At 51.5% G+C, this 20,570-nt stretch overlaps 1 protein-coding gene across 1 annotated transcript in view; it reads right to left on the reverse strand.

The window, feature by feature from the left end:
• The window catches only part of RBM19 (RNA binding motif protein 19), a 543,939-nt gene that overhangs the window by 495,840 nt on the left and 27,529 nt on the right, over positions 1–20,570 (reverse strand). Inside the window, exons 5-7 of the mRNA XM_086943257.1 lie at positions 19,647–19,872; positions 18,282–18,556; positions 17,495–17,575 (exon numbers count right to left, since the gene is read on the reverse strand). Coding sequence (XP_086799383.1) covers positions 17,495–17,575; positions 18,282–18,556; positions 19,647–19,872 — 582 coding nt within the window. The remainder of the gene's footprint in view (positions 1–17,494; positions 17,576–18,281; positions 18,557–19,646; positions 19,873–20,570) is intronic.

Below are 20,570 nucleotides of genomic sequence, written 5' to 3' on the forward strand. Positions count from 1 at the left end.
AATAGGCACATATGAACTTAATTGTATGGGGTTCTTTCCACATATTTACAAAAGATGGACAAGTAACTATTAAAATGAGCATATAATGCTCCCTTCCAAAGAAAAACAAAAAACAACAAATCAAAAAAGCATTAGAAGTCTGCTCAGCACATTAAATGATAGGCTACAACTTTCTCAGTTCTCAATTTCAAATTTCCTAAAGAAAACCAACATTTGTTTTGTAAAACACTACACCATCTAATATGAATAATTCATATGTCTTCTCCCTCAAATAGCTTTGAGAATATTAAATAATCACAACATGTTACATTTAGAGAATTAAAATTCAGTTAATGTCTTTGGCTTTACACTGTACAGACCTATAAAGACTGACTAAAAGACCCACTAAAATAGGTCTGCCATTTCTCAGCTCATCCTGAATATCTACTCAGAGATAAGTTACCCCTCAACAATGTTCAATTGGATAATGATAATCTCCCTAGTGTTGTCTGTGTTCCCGCCCACCACTCATGCATGGCTAACCAAGGACTGTCTGGAAATGCACAGACCCCATTTAGGGAATCTGTTCTGTCTCACTGCAAATCCAAATTTTCTTAGTGAGTTGGTGCCTTACCTTCACCTACTTTGTTAAAGCCAGGGAGGAAAGTCCACAAAGATGTGCTTATCAACAAAAGTAGTCTGGGTTAATCTCTTCAAGCCTAGGATCAGAACATGACTGATCCTGGATTCTTATTAGTGCCCCCATAAGCCAATAAGTTGTATTAAGGAATTTTGGAGACTATATACTGCAGAAACTGAGGAATGCATTACCAGAAAAATACTTTATGTTTCTCCCAAAGTCTAGGAACAAGCTGCAGCGTCTGAAGGAAGCCCTTCAGTCACGACCTATCATGAAATAGGAGAAAGGTGACCTGCCCCAGTGCATGCAGAGGAGCAGACCTCTGGCTAGGAGGAGGTGGGCAAGGTTCAGCGGACTAAAGCCAGCATTAATGCTGTCTTGGGAAAGTGAGTTGCCCAAGATTCACAGCCTAGCTAACTAAAAACAAACTTAACATTTGCTTTGCAATAGGGCCAAAAACCTGTAGACCACATTCCATATTCTTTTATTTTGAAGAGCCTCCATCGCTATGACCAGCCCAACTTATGATTTTGTAAGAGGCTTTAGGGCTCCATTATCCAGCCTGAAAAGGATCTAAGAAAATTATTTTTCAATCTTATGTCTTGAAGTAGTGTCCTGAAATGGATACGATTTGAACCACCTTTCTGGCCCTCGTGGTTCTCAGAGACATCACAGCTTAATGATAGTTCAAACCAAACCTCAAGTACCAGGTTGTGGGAGCCCCTTTTCTGAAGCTTCGGACTGCAATTCGTGAGTTCATGAAAACAGTCCCAACAGCACTGTAACCCCAATGGTACCAATACATGTGTTAAGCAATTTCCAACATCAGTATGTCTACTTGCATTTGAGATCATATGGGGCTGTTACTGGTCTACCACGACCCCCGTTGTCCTGTTAAATACCACTGAATGTTTGAATTTGGACCAGTTATTTTCCACCTTAACACCATAACTGTTCAGTAGTGATTCAGAGCTTACATTTCGGTGCTTTTTTTCTGCTGAAAATGTTTGTGATTTGTGATGCATTTTTACATATTACATATGGCACTGCCTGGCAACATTTTTATTGCAAAACAAATTATCCTTGTGTCGCCTGCTTACATCTGCATGTTTAATGGTATCAATCTCACAGCCCGAATCTAGTGGTGGACTGAAAAGCTAAAAAGCACTGCAATAATTCTGAACCAGAAAACAAAATAAACTTGGAATTTAGTATGGGAAATAGAGCAAGTTGCTAACTGTTCCAAATAACTTAATCTATAAAACCATACCTAGAGACCTTGTATGAGGAAACTTCATCAGACACACAGAGCATCTGACCTGGTAAGCTTTATCTGTGATGAGAGAACAAAGAGGGTCTCCAGTCGTATCATGAAATGGATGTGCTCTAAGGGTCAGCTGTGTTCCATATTTTGGAGGCCAATTAGCTTAATTCGCACAAATGCCACACACTGATTACTAGAGTTCATTGTATTTTTTCCTTTGACTCACCCAGCCCTGGAGGTGCCTCACAGTTTCTACCTATGTATGCTGGTGTAGACGGACGCCCCCATAAAGTTATTAAGTTGCATTGTTCATGAAAACTGGAACTCATGCTTATTTGCTATCTCCCCATTGTTTCTCCATCCCTCTTGCAGATTATCAAACCAGATTTTGCACAGGGATCGGAATTGCAAGATGTGTGATAAATGTCATACCTTTGCAGTTTTACACTGATCAATTCAGACAGGTCAAAACTGATAAACTTTATCAGGGGAAAAGGCTCAGGAAAAGGCAAAATGTGCAAAAATGTGGTGTGTTTAATATTAGTGATACATTTTATGACTCAAGTTGAAAATTCAGAATATTTACCACACCCGGTAAATACTTAACACTAGGGTAATGTAATTACCAGGTTCAGTGAATAGCCCACCCTATTCCACACAACTTGTAATCAGGGAATCGGTCTTGTCCTGAATAAGGACACATCATTTAACTCAGTATTTGTGCCATTTTTCACTAACACCTCGTGGTTAGATTTGAAGGTTAGGCTTAGCAAACGAAAGAACTATATGTGTTTTGTAGCTGTCTTTTAAACTTTTCCTGTTTTGAGTGGTGTTGCATTTTAATGTGCTTTTTTGCAGTGCTATGGACCTTGTGTGACTGTCTATTGCCTTTTAGCTGTAGCATGATGTTAGACGGACCGGGAGGGTCGGCCGAGTATAAGGGGAGAGGTCTCCAGGGAGAGCCGTCTCCAGCGATCGTACAGACAAGTAACTTCCCCCCCACAGACGGACACCACACAAGGATAAGGTTAAACGATACTTTATCAGCAATTCTTTGAGTACGGTCAAATGGTACAAGGAGGTCTGGACTCAGGGGTCCCCTCGGTTCGAGTCTCTAGTGGGGAAAAGGGGTAGCGGGACAGTCTTGTTACCAAATGGGTGGATGGATAGCTCTCAATCCTCGAGCTCGGCGTTCTAGATGACCGGGCAGCGGCGGAGCCAGCAGGTCCCGAGATGGTTGAAGGTGGCGACGGTCCGCGGCGGAGCCAGCAGGTCCCGATGAAGATGGAGGTACAAACGGTCCGCGGCCACGCCAGCAGGTCCCGACGACGATGAAGGTTTACGGAGGTTGCTGCAGCGCCAGCAGGCAGTACGGTAGTTCGCAAGGTAGGGCTACGGCAGCGCCAGTAGTCCGTCAAGGATGAGTTCTTCTCTGCGTCTCTCGACTCCAAGATACAACTGCCTTCCTGCTCTGGAGCTGCCTCAGTTATAGGGCTGATGCCCTTTGATGTCCGGACCCTCGCACTTGGAGATCGGTGGGTCCAGGATGAGGGCGTCCAGACACCCAGCAGGGGGGTGGAGCCAGCGCCCGGGGAGGCTGGGGGCGAGCGGTACCTGGTGGGGGAGAGCCATCGACACCTCTTTCTCCCATTGACCTGCCAAGTAGTCCACTCACCTCCTGGGTGGATGTTGGTGCCGGGATGTCTGAGGCCTGGCCAGGCCCAGGGTTAGGGTCGGTCGGAGGCCACGCGGCCTCGTGGTGCAGTGTCCAAGATGGCGCCCAGGTCGGGCGCGCGGCCCAGTAGTGGATCGGGCCCAAGGGGTCGAGATGTTCCGAGGCAGGGGTCCCGGAGGGGACGGAAAACGTGAAGTGGTGGTGGGTAATACTTGAGGGACCGGGCTCGGGCCTGGTCGGGCAGAGGGGGAGCGGGTCCTTCATGTGGCCTGTCCAACATGCGTCCCCCCCAGCTGAAGGCGGGGAGAGTCACCCATCCTCTTGGGGACTCTCCTCGTCGAGGCGGAAAAAGCGTGACAGGCCATCCGCGTTGGCGTGGTCTTGCCCAGGTCGATGTTCCACAGTGAAGTCCATCCCCTGTAGGGAGATGGACCAACGTAGTAGTTTTGGGTTCTCCCCCCGCATCTGCATCAGCCACTGCAGGGGTCGATGATCGGTCTGGACCCGAAAGTGTGTGCCAAAGAGATAGGGCCGGAGCTTTTTGAGGGCCCATACCACGGCGAAGGCCTCCCTCTCGATGGTGCTCCAGCGTTGTTCTCGAGGCAGGAGTCGCCTGCTGATGAAGGCCACTGGTTGATCAAGGCCTTCGGGGTTCAATTGAGACAGGACCGCCCCAATGCCGTGGTCAGAGGCATCCGTCTGGACGACGAATTCCCGGCTGTAGTCGGGGGCCTGAAGCACAGGGGCGGAGCACATGGCGGCCTTCAGTTGTTCGAAGGCTGTTTGACAATCTGGGGTCCAGTTGACCTTCTTTGGTTGATTTTTGGACGTCAGTTCTGTGAGGGGCCCCACTATGCTACCATAGTCCTTCACGAACCGTCGGTAATAGCCCGTGAGTCCCAGAAAGGCGCGTACCTCGGTCTGGGTGATGGGGGGCTGCCAGGACTGGATGGCGGCGATCTTGAGCTGCAGAGGGGCCACCAGGCCGCTTCCCACCTGGTGTCCGAGGTAGGTCACGGACCCCTGACCAATCTGGCATTTGCTGGCCTTGATCGTGAGGCCAGCTCGCTGAAGGGCCTCTAGCACCTCTCGGAGGTGGTGGAGGTGGTCGGACCAGTGGTGGCTGTATACAGCGATGTCGTCTAGGTAGGCGGCACTGAATCCTTCGAGTCCGGCCAAGACCTGATTAACGAGTCGCTGAAACGTTGCTGGGGCATTCTTCATGCCGAAGGGCATGACCTTGAAATGATAATGGCCGTCAGGAGTGGAAAACGCAGAGCGTTCTTGGGCCCGGGGTGTGAGGCCGATCTGCCAGTAGCCCGCCGTCAGGTCGAAAATGCTGAGGTAGCGGGCAGCTCCCATGCGGTCAATTAGTTCATCTGCCCGGGGGATGGGATGTGCGTCTGTTCTGGTGACTGCATTCAAGCCCCGGTAGTCGACGCAGAACCGGAGTTCCGGTGTGGTGCCGGGGGTGGCTGCTTTGGGGACCAGTACTACTGGGCTGGCCCAGGGGCTGTCTGAGGGCTCAATGACCCCGAGCGTGAGCATCTTGGTTACTTCTTCCTGGATGCAGGCCCGTACCCGATCTGGTACGCGGTAGGCCCGGTGGCGGATAGGGGGGCTGTCCCCAGTGTCCACGTCGTGCACACACCAGGAGGTGACACCTGGGGTGAGGGAGAACAGGCTGGCGAACTGCAACAGAAGGTCTCGGCATTCTTGGCGTTGTTCCAGGGTGAGGGCCTCCGAGAGTCGGACCCCGTCCACGGAGCCGTCTTTCTCCCGAGTCCGTAGGAGGTCAGGGAGGGGTTCGGATTCTTCTTCGGCTCCATTGTCTGTGGCCATTAGGAGGCTGAGTTCTGAACGCACAAAATGGGGTTTCAGTCTATTAGCGTGGAGGACCCGGAGGGGGTTCCGTGAGGTTTCCAGGTCGATGAGATAGGTGACAGGGCCCTTGCGCTCGACTACTTTGAAGGGCCCCGTCCACTTGTCTTGCAGGGCGCATGGTTCGGTGGGGGACATCACCCATACTTGTTGGCCGGGTTCAAATTCGATGGAGGAGGCATTTTGGTCATACCACTTTTTCATGTCTTCTTGACTGGCCTCCAAGTTTGCTTTTGCCAGCTCTCTGAACCGTCGGGTCTGGTTGCGGAGGGTTAGGAGGTATTTGAAGACATCTGGAGGGTTCTTTAGAGGGGGCATTTCCCAGCCTTCCTTGACCTGGCTGAGCGGTCCCCGTACGGGGTGTCCATACAACAGTTCAAACGGGCTGAAGCCGAGGGACTTCTGGGGGACCTCTCGATATGCGAAGAGGAGGCACGGCAGTAGCACATCCCACTGGCGACGGAGGGGCTCTTCCAACCCCCCAATCATCCCTTTGAGCGTGCGGTTGAACCGCTCAACGAGTCAGTTTCCTTGAGGGTGATAGGGGGTCGTGAATCGGTAGGTGGCCCCACACTGTTGCCAGAGGGACTTCATATATTTTGAAATAAAGTTCGTGCCTCTGTCGCTGACGACTTCTCGGGGGAAGCCCACACGGGAGAAGATCCCCATCAGGGCCCGGCCGACTACCGGGGCTGTCACAGTTCGCAGGGGAACAGCCTCGGGGTAGCGGGTGGCGTGGTCCACCAGTACCAGGATGAACCGATGTCCTTGTGCTGTACGGGGGTCCAGGGGCCCCACAATGTCTATCCCGACCCTCTCGAACGGGGTGGTAACCACTGGAAATGGTTGCAGGGGGGCTTTTAGTTTGCGGCCGCTCTTTCCACTGGCTTGGCACGTGGGGCAAGATCGGCAATGCTGGAGTACATCATTCCTCATTTTAGGCCAGAAGAAGTGGGTCACTAGGCGGCTGTAAGTTTTATCCTGGCCCAGGTGTCCAGCCAGGGGGACATCGTGGGCCAGATTTAGCAAGAAGTCTCTAAAACGGAGGGGCACCACTAGCACTCGACTGGCCCCCAACTCCGCGATCCTTTGTTCACTGTATAGCAGCTCATTGTCCCAATAGACCCAATGTGTTCCGGAGGTATCCCCTGCGCTCTGGGCGAGGGCTTGTTGGCGGAGTCCCTCGAGGGAGGGACAGGTCTTCTGCTCTTGGCGAAACTGCTCCTGTGTGGGCCCCCCCTCTTGATGCCACTGGTCGAGGCCAGAGAGGTCCGGAGGTTGAGCTGGTTCTGGGGGGACGGCACGGTCGGCGTCTTCGACTGGAGCGACCGGGGGAGGAGGCGCCGGCCATTCAGGTTCCTCGGGTCGGGGATTGGTCCAGGCGGCCATGGACCGGGTGGTGACGCACGCCCAGTCCGGGATGCCTAACATCCCCAGGTGTTCTCTTCGTTCTACGGTTGCCCACGGGGAGCTTTCAAGGTCATTCCCCAGGAGGCAGTCTACGGGGGCATCATCTCGGACCGTCACCTTCAACATGCCGGAGACTCCTCCCCATTCGAAAGGGACGCAGGCCATCCGACACAGACTTTCCGAGTTATCGGCTGAACGGACAGGGCAGAGAATATTTGGTAGGAACTGTTCTGGGGTCACCAGGTGACAGCGGACGGCTGTTACACTGGCCCCGGTGTCACGGAGGGCTTCGGCCCGGCGTCCATTGATGCTCACCCATTGGCTGTACTTCCGGGTGTTAGCGGGTAGGGGGACCCGCGGGACCATGTCTTTCCCCCCTAAGCAGGCTAGAGCCATGGCGGCTGGCTCCCATTCTTGATGTTCTTGCTCATATTCTTCTTGTTCCTCGGAGATCTGTTCTTCCCCCAGGGCAGCGGCAGCCACCTGGCGGGGTCTCGGGCTCTGGTTCTGTGGGCAATTTGGGTCGTTTGCGTAGTGGCCGACTCGCTGGCATCGGTGACACGTGACATTGGCCCTATATCCCGGTCGTGCCGGGGTGCTGCCCCGGTTGGCCGGGGGAGTGGTGCTGGCAGCGGGGGCGGCCGGAGTGCTGTCTCTTCCTCTTCCTTGGCCCCCTCCTCCTCCTCCTCCTCCTCGGGGACGGTGCTGACCGTGGTGGTTTCGGTTCTGTTCATAGGACCCATTTCGGCCCACTCTGGTGATTTCCCACCGGTCAGCTTCGGCTGCGAGTTGCCGTGGATCAGTCAATTTGCTATCGAGGAGGTGCTGCCGGAGCTCGATGAAGCAATTGTTTGACAGATGCTCCCACACCATTAGATTGAAGAGTTGTTCGTAAGTTGTGACATTGCTTCCTTTGATCCAACCCTCGAAGGCTCTGCTGAAATAGTTAACGTACTCCACCCAAGTTGTACCCGGGATGCGGGTGCAGTCTCTGAACCTCTGGCGGTACATCTCGGGTGTGAGCCCATAGCGGGTGAGGAGGGCCGCTTTCATGTGGTCATAGGAGGTCATCAGATGGTCCGGGAGCTGTAGCAGGGCATCGCGGCCCTCATTGAGGAATCTCCCCCATAGACCGGCTCCCCAGTCGCTTCGATCGATCCGGTGGGAGGTCATAGCTATTTCGTAGGCCTTGAACCATTGTTGGATGTCGTCCTCTCGGAAGTATTCTCAGACGACATCCTTGGGGATGTGTACCTTCTTATCTGTTGCTCCCGGGGTGCGGGGTTGCTCGGTCGCCCCTGATTCCTTGTTCTGCTTGCGTAAGTCTATCTCAGCTAATTTGCGCTCATGTTCATATGCCAGTCTTTTTTCCTCGAGCTCTCTTTGTCTCTGTTTTTCCTCTCTTTCTTCTCGGAGCCTCAGATGTTCTAAGTTCAGTTTCTGTTCGGCCAACTTGAGTTCACCATCCATTTTGAGCCGGGCCATTTCTAGTTCGTGTAGTCTTGTTCTTTCTCGTTCCTGGATCTCGTTTTGCGAGAGACCCGTTCTTCGCTCCTCGGGAGCCGCGGTGTCTTTTTCTACTGCTGCGATATTTTGGTCCGGGGGTCTGACGGCCCCGGTTTCTGCCCAGGACTCCAGGGCCTGTTTGAAATCATCTTTGGTACTTAGACCGGTGGTAGCGATACCTAGTTCGATGCAGAATTGTTTTAATTCACGATGGCTGTATTCTTCCACTTTCTCCATCTGAAATTTCTCGGTGGATCCGCTTTCTTTGGTAGTCATCGTGATTTCGTCGTGGGGTGAGCTACTCTCTGTACGATTATGCGGTGATTCGGATCGCGCCGCTGGCCACCAATGTTAGACGGACCGGGAGGGTCGGCCGAGTATAAGGGGAGAGGTCTCCAGGGAGAGCCGTCTCCAGCGATCGTACAGACAAGTAACTTCCCCCCCACAGACGGACACCACACAAGGATAAGGTTAAACAATACTTTATCAGCAATTCTTTGAGTACGGTCAAATGGTACAAGGAGGTCTGGACTCAGGGGTCCCCTCGGTTCGAGTCTCTGGTGGGGAAAAGGGGTAGCGGGACAGTCTTGTTACCAAATGGGTGGATGGATAGCTCTCAATCCTCGAGCTCGGCGTTCTAGATGACCGGGCCGCGGCGGAGCCAGCAGGTCCCGAGATGGTTGAAGGTGGCGACGGTCCGCGGCGGAGCCAGCAGGTCCCGATGAAGATGGAGGTACAAACGGTCCGCGGCCACGCCAGCAGGTCCCGACGACGATGAAGGTTTACGGAGGTTGCGGCAGCGCCGTCAGGCAGTACGGTAGTTCGCAAGGTAGGGCTACGGCAGCGCCAGTAGTCCGTCAAGGATGAGTTCTTCTCTGCGTCTCTCGACTCCAAGATACAACTGCCTTCCTGCTCTGGAGCTGCCTCAGTTATAGGGCTGATGCCCTTTGATGTCCGGACCCTCGCACTTGGAGATCGGTGGGTCCAGGATGAGGGCGTCCAGACACCCAGCAGGGGGGTGGAGCCAGCGCCCGGGGAGGCTGGGGGCGAGCGGTACCTGGTGGGGGAGAGCCATCGACACCTCTTTCTCCCATTGACCTGCCAAGTAGTCCACTCACCTCCTGGGTGGATGTTGGTGCCGGGATGTCTGAGGCCTGGCCAGGCCCAGGGTTAGGGTCGGTCGGAGGCCACGCGGCCTCGTGGTGCAGTGTCCAAGATGGCGCCCAGGTCGGGCGCGCGGCCCAGTAGTGGATCGGGCCCAAGGGGTCGAGATGTTCCGAGGCAGGGGTCCCGGAGGGGATGGAAAACGTGAAGTGGTGGTGGGTAATACTTGAGGGACCGGGCTCGGGCCTGGTCGGGCAGAGGGGGAGCGGGTCCTTCATGTGGCCTGTCCAACACATGAGTTGTAGGTAAAGGTGGCTTGAGCGCCGATGGGGACGGTAGCGTGAGCCGACGGCTCCGTGCCTAAAACCCCGATATTATCCTGCAAACCGATCCTGATTGTGGCTCACAGCGGCCGGGCACACATCGGAATACCAGGGGCACATCCTGGGACCAATATTGCGGCATGAGAGGGCTCCATTGTCCTACAAGGGCTGACTGAAGTGCCAGAGGGACGGCAGGCTGACCGATACAATGACGACTGCGGTCGGAAGTCCGGAATGAGCCGCTGCTAAGGAGATCGCTGCTGGCAACCGGAGCCTGGAACCTGCGGACCGAGCAGTGCCTGTAGCGATGGGCGATCAGTGATTTTGCTGCCAAGGCTGGAGATTTGCGGGAGGCGAGCGGGCGAGATCGGACTTGACCCGGGAGGAGGATGTCGGCGAGATGGCCTAAGATGGCGGCCACTGGGCGGATTGCATGAACTACACAGCCCCAAAGCCTTGCGATCGGAGGATCCGTGGCCAGGTTGCGGCATTGACGGGCACTGGACTGGTGCTGCATCGGCTGGGCGTTCACTTTAAAGAGCCCCGGAACCACTAGAGGGTCTGTGCAGCAGCCGGGACATAGGCTGAGCACCGTTGTGGGCTGCATGCTGGGACGGCCCGATACCCTGCGGACAGACGGAGGAAGCAGAGAGTGAAGAGGGCCGTGCCGAGAACGACAGATGGCTGGAGGGTGTGCATCCCTGGTGGCCCTGGTGAGTGCGGGGCTGCGGGCCTGTGCCCGGTGCAGTAGAGGAGGGGGCCGGGGCAGGCCTGCGGCGCTGCACAGACGGCAGGTACAGCTTCCCTGAGGCCGGTGTGAGATTACAGACGCCCGGGAGAGGAGCGCACACTGACCGATTTAAGCACATAGGCGGCAGGGCGCTGAAAGTGAGGTGCTGGGAGTAGTAGCGGTGCTTGTTTCTGCGACATGTAAGCGCACTGGACCCACTTTGCTCGCCTGGACTTCACCGGGGATACGGAGAGGCCACCGGAGGAGAGCTGCAAGGGGGGTCTGAATGGTGGTGCAAAGACCGGGCATAACACGCCCCTGCTGGCCCTTCACGGCGGAATACGGAGGAGAAGCACGACCAGGAGGCCGGAGACCCCCTGTCCCGGGTGGTGAGAGGACGCGGGTCGGCTGAGGGAGCTCAATTTTGCGCAAGTGGCTGCTGTAAGGCGCTGAATGGTTGGACTAGACCTGGTGGAAAGAGTGCGGGACAGAGAGCAGTGGCGATAATCATACCCTCAGTCTACTAGCATGTTATGCCCCCATTGATTGACTGCGCGCACCTGGGCACACGCGCAGTGTGGACATCGGGGAAAGCAGCACAAGAGACCTGAATGGTGGCGAAGGGGTTGGGCTCTGGAGGTTCACTTTGACCATTTGTTGGCATGAGGGTCTCTTGACTCCAGAGTTGACCCAGGTCGAGGATACTGAAGACTTTCGGGGCTGAAGGTGCGGCCGATTTGGAGCTGTAAATTGCTGCTGAACACTGAATTGGGCGACCTGGCACGAGCGGACACATATTAGTGAATATACCAGCCCGGACACGCCTTGGGTGCTCCCTGTGGCGCGGGCAGCTCTTACTGTGGGTTGGGCGGACGCTATTGGCCACAATGAAGCCGAAGACAAAGGCGGAAGGTGCTGGGGCGCAGGCTGACGCCCAGGACGATGTAAGAGACGGTGAGGGCTCAGGGGTGGAACGAAGGCTGAACGAACGACTGGACAAAATTCTAGAAGCGATCACAGCGCCAAAGGAGTCCTTACATAATGACATCTCGCAGGTTGCGACAGGACTGGGACTCCTGAAAGCCGACCACTCGAAACTGGTGGACAGGGTGAAGGAAACGGAGCTGGTGTTTCAGGACCTGAGGCCGGCAGTGGTGACAGTAGAATGCAAATTGGAGGATGCCCTGCAGCGCCTGGCGATGCTGGAGAAGAGGACCGAGGACGCGGAAAGTCGAAACCGTCGAAACAACGTGAGAGTGGTCGGTTTGCCTGAAAAAGTGGAGGGAACGGACATGGTGGCTTACTTGGAGAACTGGTCCTGAACGCAGGATGCCCCAGAAGGCCTTCCCCATTTTTCATGCTCGAACGGGCGCACAGAGTCCCGGCCAAACCACCCTTGCCGGGCCGACCACCTCGACCTGTGGTCGCTAGAGTCCTTCATTTTAAAGATAGGGACTTATTGATCCAGAACTCATGCACGACGGGGCCCTTCAAGGTGGAGAATGGTACTGTCAAGCTTTTTCCGGATTATACACAGGACGTACAGCGTAGTAGGGCCTCCTTTCTAGCCGTCAAGAAGGAACTCAGAGATGAGGGGATCCAATACTCGCTGTTGTTCCCAGCTAAACTGCGAGTCATTCTAGATGAATCGACCCACTTCTTCCTGACCCCTGACGACGCCTGGACATGGTTGGACTCGTACAGGGCTGGTACTGATCGCAGGGACAGAGGGGACCGAGGACGCCCGAAACCGCCAAGAATACGCAAATCGCAACGTATCCGGAAGTTGAACAAAAACCAACAGGCACCTCTGCAGGCGCAACTGGCAGCTGACAAGCGGGGTGCTCTGGCGGCGACAGCGGTGATAACGGGGTCGCAGAAAGAGGACTCGAACAAAGGCTCCGATTCGGAGGAGGATAAGAGACATTCGGGGGCTGAACTGTCGGACGTGGACAGTATCATGGGGCCGGAAGTGACACCAAGGTCGGCGGATGATTTATAGTCGTACTATGCTGCTTTATGCCTATGGACTGCAATCTGAGGGGATGGAGCCCCTGGTAATGTATCAGATTGGTATAGCTGTACATGCTGCTGCTTGGGGTTGTAGGGCTGGGGCGGGAGCTGCTGACTGTCGGGGCTGACCACATCCCTATTGCACATAGCTCTGAAGAAGGAGACACATCTTACCAGGGTGGAGGGTCAGGCATTACAACAGAGATGGCGGGGACAGGTCTTCAGTACAGCTTACTCTGCGTTTGCCAGGGGAGTACTCATTTGGCTACGGGCAGGAGTGCCATTTCAGGTCACTAAACAGGTGTTAGATCAAGAAAGCAGATATGTAGCTATAGAGGGTAGGTTGTATGGTAGAGATGTTGTGTTGTGCAGTGTATATGCCCCAAATAGTGAGCAGGCTCGCTTCCTGGCTACACTATCAGGTGCGCTGGCGCCCCCATTAGCTGGCCCGACTATTGTGGGAGGGGATTTTAATGCTATCTCGAATGTGGACATGGATAGGTCACATCCTCCTCTGGCGGCAACACCGGTTAGGAACCTGGCTAAATCTAGGTCCGATTGGCAGGACCATTGGGGTTTCATTGATGTGTGGAGGGCTCACCACCCTCATGATAGGGACTATTCATTCTTTTCGGCTGTGCATGACCTACACGTACGCATTGACGCTATACTGTGCTCCCCCCTGATAGCACATATGGCGGCGCGTACCGAGTACCTTGCTCGAACTATCTCAGACCACAACCCGCTGTTGATGTCACTGGGTTGGCAGAGGGCGAGGACAGCGATACCGACGTGGCGTCTACGCCCTCAGACTCTGGAAGACCAGGTATTTCAGACGGAAGTGGGAGAGGGTATTAGTAACTACTTTCGGGAAAATTGGGGTACGGCAAGCTTGAGGGCATTGGAATGGGATGCCTTTAAGGTTGTTATCCGGGGGTTATGCATCAGTAAATTTTCGGGAGCTAGGAAATCAGTAGTAGATGACGTAACAAAGGCAGACGAGGCCCTGAGAGAACTGGAGAGGAGGAGGCCGGAGTTGCCATCCTTACAGGAGCAATTGCTGGCAGCCAAAGAGAAAGTGGCGGACGAAACGGAACGGCTGCGATGTTTCGACCAGAGAGGGTACCTGGCGAGTGTAAATGCGGAGGGGGATTAAGTTGGCACGCTGTTGGCCAAGCTGGCTGACCCGGTACAGAGGAGTGGACCGGTTATGCAGATGGCACTGGAAGATGGCACCCTGACCCACTCACAGGAGAAGGTGTTATCCCGCTTTGCAACCTATTATGAAGCTCTATATGGCAGCAGGAGGGGGGAAGCAGTTGAGGACATAGAGGAATATCTAGAGGGACTCCGCCTGCCACGATTAGAGGAAGACGACGCTGATGGGTTGGGTCAGGATATCACATTGGCTGAAATACGTGGGGCAATCAAACACATGGCCCGGAACAAGACGCCGGGACCTGATGGGCTGCCTATCGAATTCTACGCTCAATACATTGATGCACTGGCCCCCGCCTTATTGGAGGTTTATCAGGAAGCGGTGGTAGAAGGTCGCCTGCCGGGATCGATGCGTGAGGCCCCGATAGTCCCTCTGCTGAAGCCAGGACGGCGGTAGGCGGACATGGCCTCCTATCGGCCCTTATCCATGCTGTCGGTGGATTACAAAATCCTGAGCCGCATACTGGCGTCCCGGTTACTGCCGCATATGACGTCGCTGGTTCACGTGGACCAGGCGGGCTTTATTCCCACGAGGTGCACTGCTACGAACATTCGCCGACTTCTTAGAATCATGGCAGACAATCAGACCGGAGAGAGCTCTGCGGCAGTGCTCTCTGTGGACATAGAGAAGGCATTTGACAGCCTGGAATGGGCCTTCCTTTGTAAAGTCTTGGATGGATTCGGTCTGGGTGACGGATTTGTAAAATGGACGAAGGTGTTGTACTCTTCGGCCGCAGCTAGGGTGAAACTGGGCGAGGTGATCTCGGAGCAATATTCGATTCAGAGAGGCACAAGACAGGGATGCTCGTTGTCACCCCCTGTTGTTTGCACTGGCGATCGAGCCCTTGGCAGCACAAGCGAGGCTGGGGCGATTATATAATGGATTGGTGCATCGGGGCAGCCCGCATTACATCTCACTGTACGCTGATGATCTGCTTATATTCCTCCGGGAGATCGGTGATGACCTACGGGGGGCGACCTCTATGCTGTCCAGCTTTGGGAGGGTCTCCGGTCTTCGGGTGAACTGGTCTAAGACATGAGCTGGGTACCATTAAATGGGAACCAGCATGCCTTACCTATCTAGGGGTCCAGATTTATCATATGGACCAAGATTTGTTAGAGGGTAACATAGGCCGTGGTATCAGAGCTCTGAAAAAATGTATAGAGTTCTGGGCGACGCTTCCTCTGTCGGTCATGGGCAGAGTTGCACGGCTTAAGATGGTGGCACTCCCCAGGCTCCTGTACTACTTCCGTACGCTGCCGATCTGGATCCCACCAAGACTATTTAGGGATCTGAGGTCGCCGATAGGGGGTTTTATTTGGGGTAACGGTAGGCGGCGAATAGCCCTGGCAACATTAATGAGGTCCAGACCGGAGGGTGGCTTGGCGGTGCCGGACTTTGAACTCTATTATTTGGCGGCCCAATTGCAGGTCTTAACGCAAAATATTGCGAGGGACTACCGGGGCCCGGAGAGTAGCTGGGGAACTGGAATCCCTCGCCATGTGCTAGCCTACATAGTTCTGCAGCAAAAGCTGGACCTGAGGGACTTGACGGGGGAAGAACGGACCCTCAGACTTTGCTGGAACAGGATGCAGCGAAGGGCGGGGACTTCTCACCCATATGCACCGGAGATCCCGCTGGGCATGCGGACAGCGCTGCCGCATGGTGGGGACTGGACCCCGCTAGCGGACTGGGTACAGTTGGGGGTCCTGATGGTGGAAGACCTGTATGTGAACCAAGAGTTAGTGCCTTTCTCCGTGTTGCAGGAAACATTTGGGCTCCCAGGGGGGACTTTTTGCTTCATGCGGAGGTCACAACAGCAATTCAAAAGCACTGGAAAACCGGGAAAATGGAACCGGTGGAAACCCTTGCTTGCCAATACATAGTGATGGCGGCGGGTACGGTTAAGGCGGTGACCTGTATCCAGTCCCGACTGCTCTGGGAGGGCATGCGTCCCTTGGATACTCTTAAAGCGAAACGGGAAGAAAGTATAGGTCGGCAGATACCACTTGGGACCAAATCCTTAAACGGGCATGGAAGGGCACAATAAACGCTCGCTTCCAATTAATCCAGTACTTTGTGTTGCATAGGGCCTATCTAACACCGGGGAGGGTCCGGAAGTACTTCCAGGTCCAGGACGCGGCGTGCCCGAGATGTCTGGAAGTGGATGCAGAGCTAGAGCACATGCTATGGCTTTTTCCGCGCATGGAGGGCTACTGGGAAGAAATAGGGGAGCTTTTGAATGTGATCACAGACAGAAAAATAGAGTATGACATGGCCACTTGCTTGTTGCACTGGTTCCCGCACACGGCCAAGACCAAGGTAACCAGCAAATTTATTGATTTAGGGCTTTTGCTGGCGAAACGTGAAATTACCTGGCATTGGAAAGAGAAGGAGGGTCCGTCGTTTGAGCGGTGGAGGAGGGAGTTCTGCAAGTGGGCTAGTTGCGAGAGTGTGGTGAGGCTCAGGCAGGCCACCCGCTCAGGCCACGACAAAGCGCTGGAGGTAGCTCGGTCTTGGGAGGCTTTGGTCCAATCCTTGAAGGGCCAGCAGTTGACAGAAGAGGGGGAGTAGGTTCCACATCCATGTGATTGCAACAAGTAAAGCGTAGTTTTGCTGACCCAGCGATAACTCAATAGCGATTCGTCAAGAGATTTGGTAAGCGCCCACACCACCATTCATGTATGGGGGAGGGAACTGGGAAGGAGGGGGGGAGCTGGAAGGAACGGCAGTGTAGAACTTTAGTGACAGCTCCGGGGGGTAGTTCTAGTTTGTTGATTGGGGGTTTGGGGGGGAAAAAGAAAAGGGGATATAAGAATCCTTTTGTTGGCCAGACATGGTTATATTACGGTGTTATTCACATGCGCATTACGACCTGGAATGTTGCCGCCCGACTTCGGGTTGTGGGCTAAATGGCTGTGTAATTTGAATTTTACTGTGTCTCAGATAACAAATGGTGTTTATATGATTGTTGATCGGCATCACTGTGCGACAATATATTTGCAATAAAAAATATATTTAAAAAAAAAAATAAGTTGTAGGTAAAACCACGGCTGTGCTAAAATTACTTGTACTCTTCTATGCTTGAAGTGAGTGATTTACTAAATGTTGTTAATATTTTAGGGCGGTTTCTTGTGTTATCTTTCCTTGTGTTTGAACTGAAAATTGCCGTCGTGCCAGTGCCAACTGTTATTCCCAATAAGTTAGGTGTAGGGGCTTACACCTTTGAAGTTACCAGTCAAGCTCTTCCTTTACATGAATGGACTGTAGCTGATTTTCGATTGGACCTCTTGTTCGTATTTTAATGTTTAATACTCAAATATCTGTTCATAGTTAATATTTGCCTTTTGTAGCTCCATCTTTTCTCCTGAATAGTTCCCCCTATGGCTATTACCCAAACCTCTCTCTGTACAACAGGGAAGACTCCCTTCCAAATGCCAGTTCACTCAAAAATATTAAGTAGAAAAAATAGTTGGTGTCTAATTAACCCTGAGATATTAACATCTAAACTGGCTCTATGCTCCAGTTTTTTTTAATTTAGTCCATGAAACAGTAACATGTGGTCCCTAGAGACTTGAATGAGATTATTTAAAAAGCAAAATTGTACTGATTAGCATTGCAAAATTCTACATGGTCAGCTTTCATAATTTCAGGAACATTATCCGGAAAGTGTATTGTGTCTGACTAAACACAGAGTATCTCAACAGATTATAACATGTCCTCTGATGAGAAAGGGAGCCTAGTGTCTACCTCTGTAACATTGAAGGGGGCTCCCCGCAGCTTCACTGTATACTGAGTGGTGGGTTCATTTGAAGCAGGAGTAATCACATTCTGAAAAAAAGAAGAGAACAGTGTCTATGTCAAACATGCAATATTGCTTAGGCAGGGGGCTTAGGCCAGAGCCTAGACTCCAATACAAACTGACCCAAATCTGAAAACAACCTTAATTTTCTGATTCACACCTTCCCACCACATGGACAACTCATGTTAGTAGCTTGGTCTTCGCCACATATCGTTCATCATATCCTAGACAATCATTTTCTCTTACAGGGATCCCTACCCTCTCACTATCCAACTTCTTGCAGGGATCATCAGCATCTTCCCTTTTTCGAGGTAAGATTTTATTCTGCTAGAATTCCCATTTCCAGAAGTAACCACCCCCACACATTTGATCACCCCCTCTCACTAACATCACAGATAATGCTCTCCCAAGGTCCTCACTCAGAAAGATCTTACTAAGGAGTCCTGCTCTGCTACACCAAGCCAAAAAACACCTCTTTGCCTTCACAGAAATAAGTAAACTACTCTTAGATTTCTGGAATCTGTTTGTAGTGATTTTAATATATAAATTTTCATAGATTTTAGTGAGAAGTCAACACTTGCATTTCACGTGGTCAGGAACCAGAACCATGTGTACCTGACAATCCCATGTAAAATCATGTTAATTGCCACTCCCCTAATAAACCTATGACTGTGCAAAAAACAAAACAAAAAAAGCAGCACATGCAAATCTTAACCCGCTCCAGTTCAAACATACCTTTGATTTCAATCCTTTCTTCTTCTCAGATCCCTGAGCATGGTCCTTTATTAAATGCTTTTTCTTCAAGACAGTCGACTCCGGCTTGGGTTGGCTATCTACACCCCTATTGTTCCTGCTTCGTTCATTGTTGTCGCTCTCGTCCTCGGACCCGGACACTGTATTATCAACCTTCTCTTCCAGTGAAGGTGAACCCTTCACCACCTTTGATTTTAGATAATCCATGTCCGAAAGCTCAGAGCAAATAGCAATGTTCTTACCATCATCCTTAATGACTGTGAAAAAAATAATGGGTTTCAACTGTGTGCACATACACAAACTTCTACAAAATGAAGCTTCTTTGCACGTATGTAAGTATCATGTCAACCCTACACCCCTCTCACTTATGGAGCACTTCTAGAGAAACCTGTGGCCTCTGTCTGAAGTAACAATTTTTAGGCGGTAGAGGGCCACTTAAATTCCAAGCTCATCACATTATTATCAATGCAGGCACACCTTTACTGTCAATATATTATTTTGAAGAGATATTATATTGACTTGTACTTGGCTGATATTTTGGCATCTCTCTTCTCGTCCCCATTCCTCCGCATTTCTAATACTCACCCACACATTCCGATTCCGACATCCCTCTCAAACTCTACACATTTATGTAAGGGCCCAACAAGTTGCAAATATACTTGAAAATTACTGATAGCACTTCCACTTGATACCTGGAGCAAAGAAACTAGCTGTTTAGTCAAAAGTAGGATCTGACTTCAGAGTATCTGAGGCCAAGCCTGCTGGGCAGAGGTTGCATACATTGTTTTTCTAGACAGTACATCGGTTTCATGACTTTCAAGTGCAATAGGTGGCGGGTTTTATATTGTGTGGATGTTTTATCTTTCGTGTGGCTAAATAGGTAAACTTTTATTAACAATTTTCCACCGGTAGAATCAAACATTAGTGCCATCAGAGACATTTATTGGCAAAAACACTCGATGGTAAACTTATAATTCAACAATCTACGGTTTTACAGCTAAATCAAGCGATGTATTAAGGACTTACATACTCATATCCCTACTGCTTGGATTTCACAGTGATTGCACTCAAATTCTTAAGTTACTTTAAGGACCCATTTCTAGAATACAAAGCAAATTTAATTCTCATGTACTACTGATATATTTTCAGAATGTTCCAATCAAGAAGGTTTTTTTACCAGATTACAGACCAGCTACTGCCAGAAGTTAGACAGAGGTCACCAAATTCTCTGACCAAGTCTGTGGTGGAAACATTCTCCTAAAGGCAAAGGGTTCTCTGCACATGTGCTAAAACCTTCATCCATGTTGTTAGCGCATTACTAAAAAGATAATGAAAATAACATCATACCATTCACACCACTGCCACCATGCTCCTGTTCATCGCCACTCTCTTCCTCATCGTCGCTCAACACTTCCGATGAGTCTGAATCAAAGTTTAGATAGTCACTGTTTGGTTTGACCTTGACCTTGACTTTTGTGGTCTTATCAGTCACTGTGTCATTGCTCCAGGTGGCCACTTGAGTACGATTCTGATGCACTGCCAGAAACTCATCGAAAGCCTTATCATCCTTCAGCTATCAGCAATGGGAAAACAAAAATCATATCACATAAAATGCCCGTTTAAAAGTGTTCATATCACTCACTGTTCTTAAGCAAGATCCACTACCAAGTAAACAAATGTATAGAGATTTACAGAGACCATAGTTGCTCACATAAAATATTAAAATAGTCTGCAATTCATTAAAAAACATGTGGTATTAGGAGATGTTTGTTTGCACCATCCACTGACTAAAGGTCTTGGACAGCCTTACCTGGTCATCAAACTCATGGCAGCAGAAACCTGGACATCCATACAAACTTTCACAATCAAAATGCTGTAATAGCTATCACATGTGGCTTTAGGGAAGCAATCAGTTTACCTTTTGTGTAGTGTAAGTAAGCAAAACACATGAAATGTGGTGGGATTATAAAAGATCTAGAGATCCTGATGCAAATGTGTGTTTTTGTGCAAACTCTATAACAGAGAGGCGGCAGATTTTTGCTACATTTCTCAGCTGAGAGCTATAGATTAGAAAGTGAGACTGTCAGGGAGTACACCAAAGGGATGCTCCTTTGAGAGGCACTTGTAGAGAGGTAATGATTGCAGACTATTCTCTGAGTTTGTACTGGCTCCTAATCCAGGAAAGACATAAATTCAAGCTACTCACCCGTGCCTACAAAGCTCTCCACAACATCTGTCAGGCTTACCTCAACCACCACCTTAACTTCTATC

The sequence above is a fragment of the Lissotriton vulgaris genome, chromosome 11, assembly GCF_964263255.1.
Source record: "Lissotriton vulgaris chromosome 11, aLisVul1.2, whole genome shotgun sequence".
Classification (NCBI taxonomy): Eukaryota; Metazoa; Chordata; class Amphibia; order Caudata; family Salamandridae; genus Lissotriton; species Lissotriton vulgaris.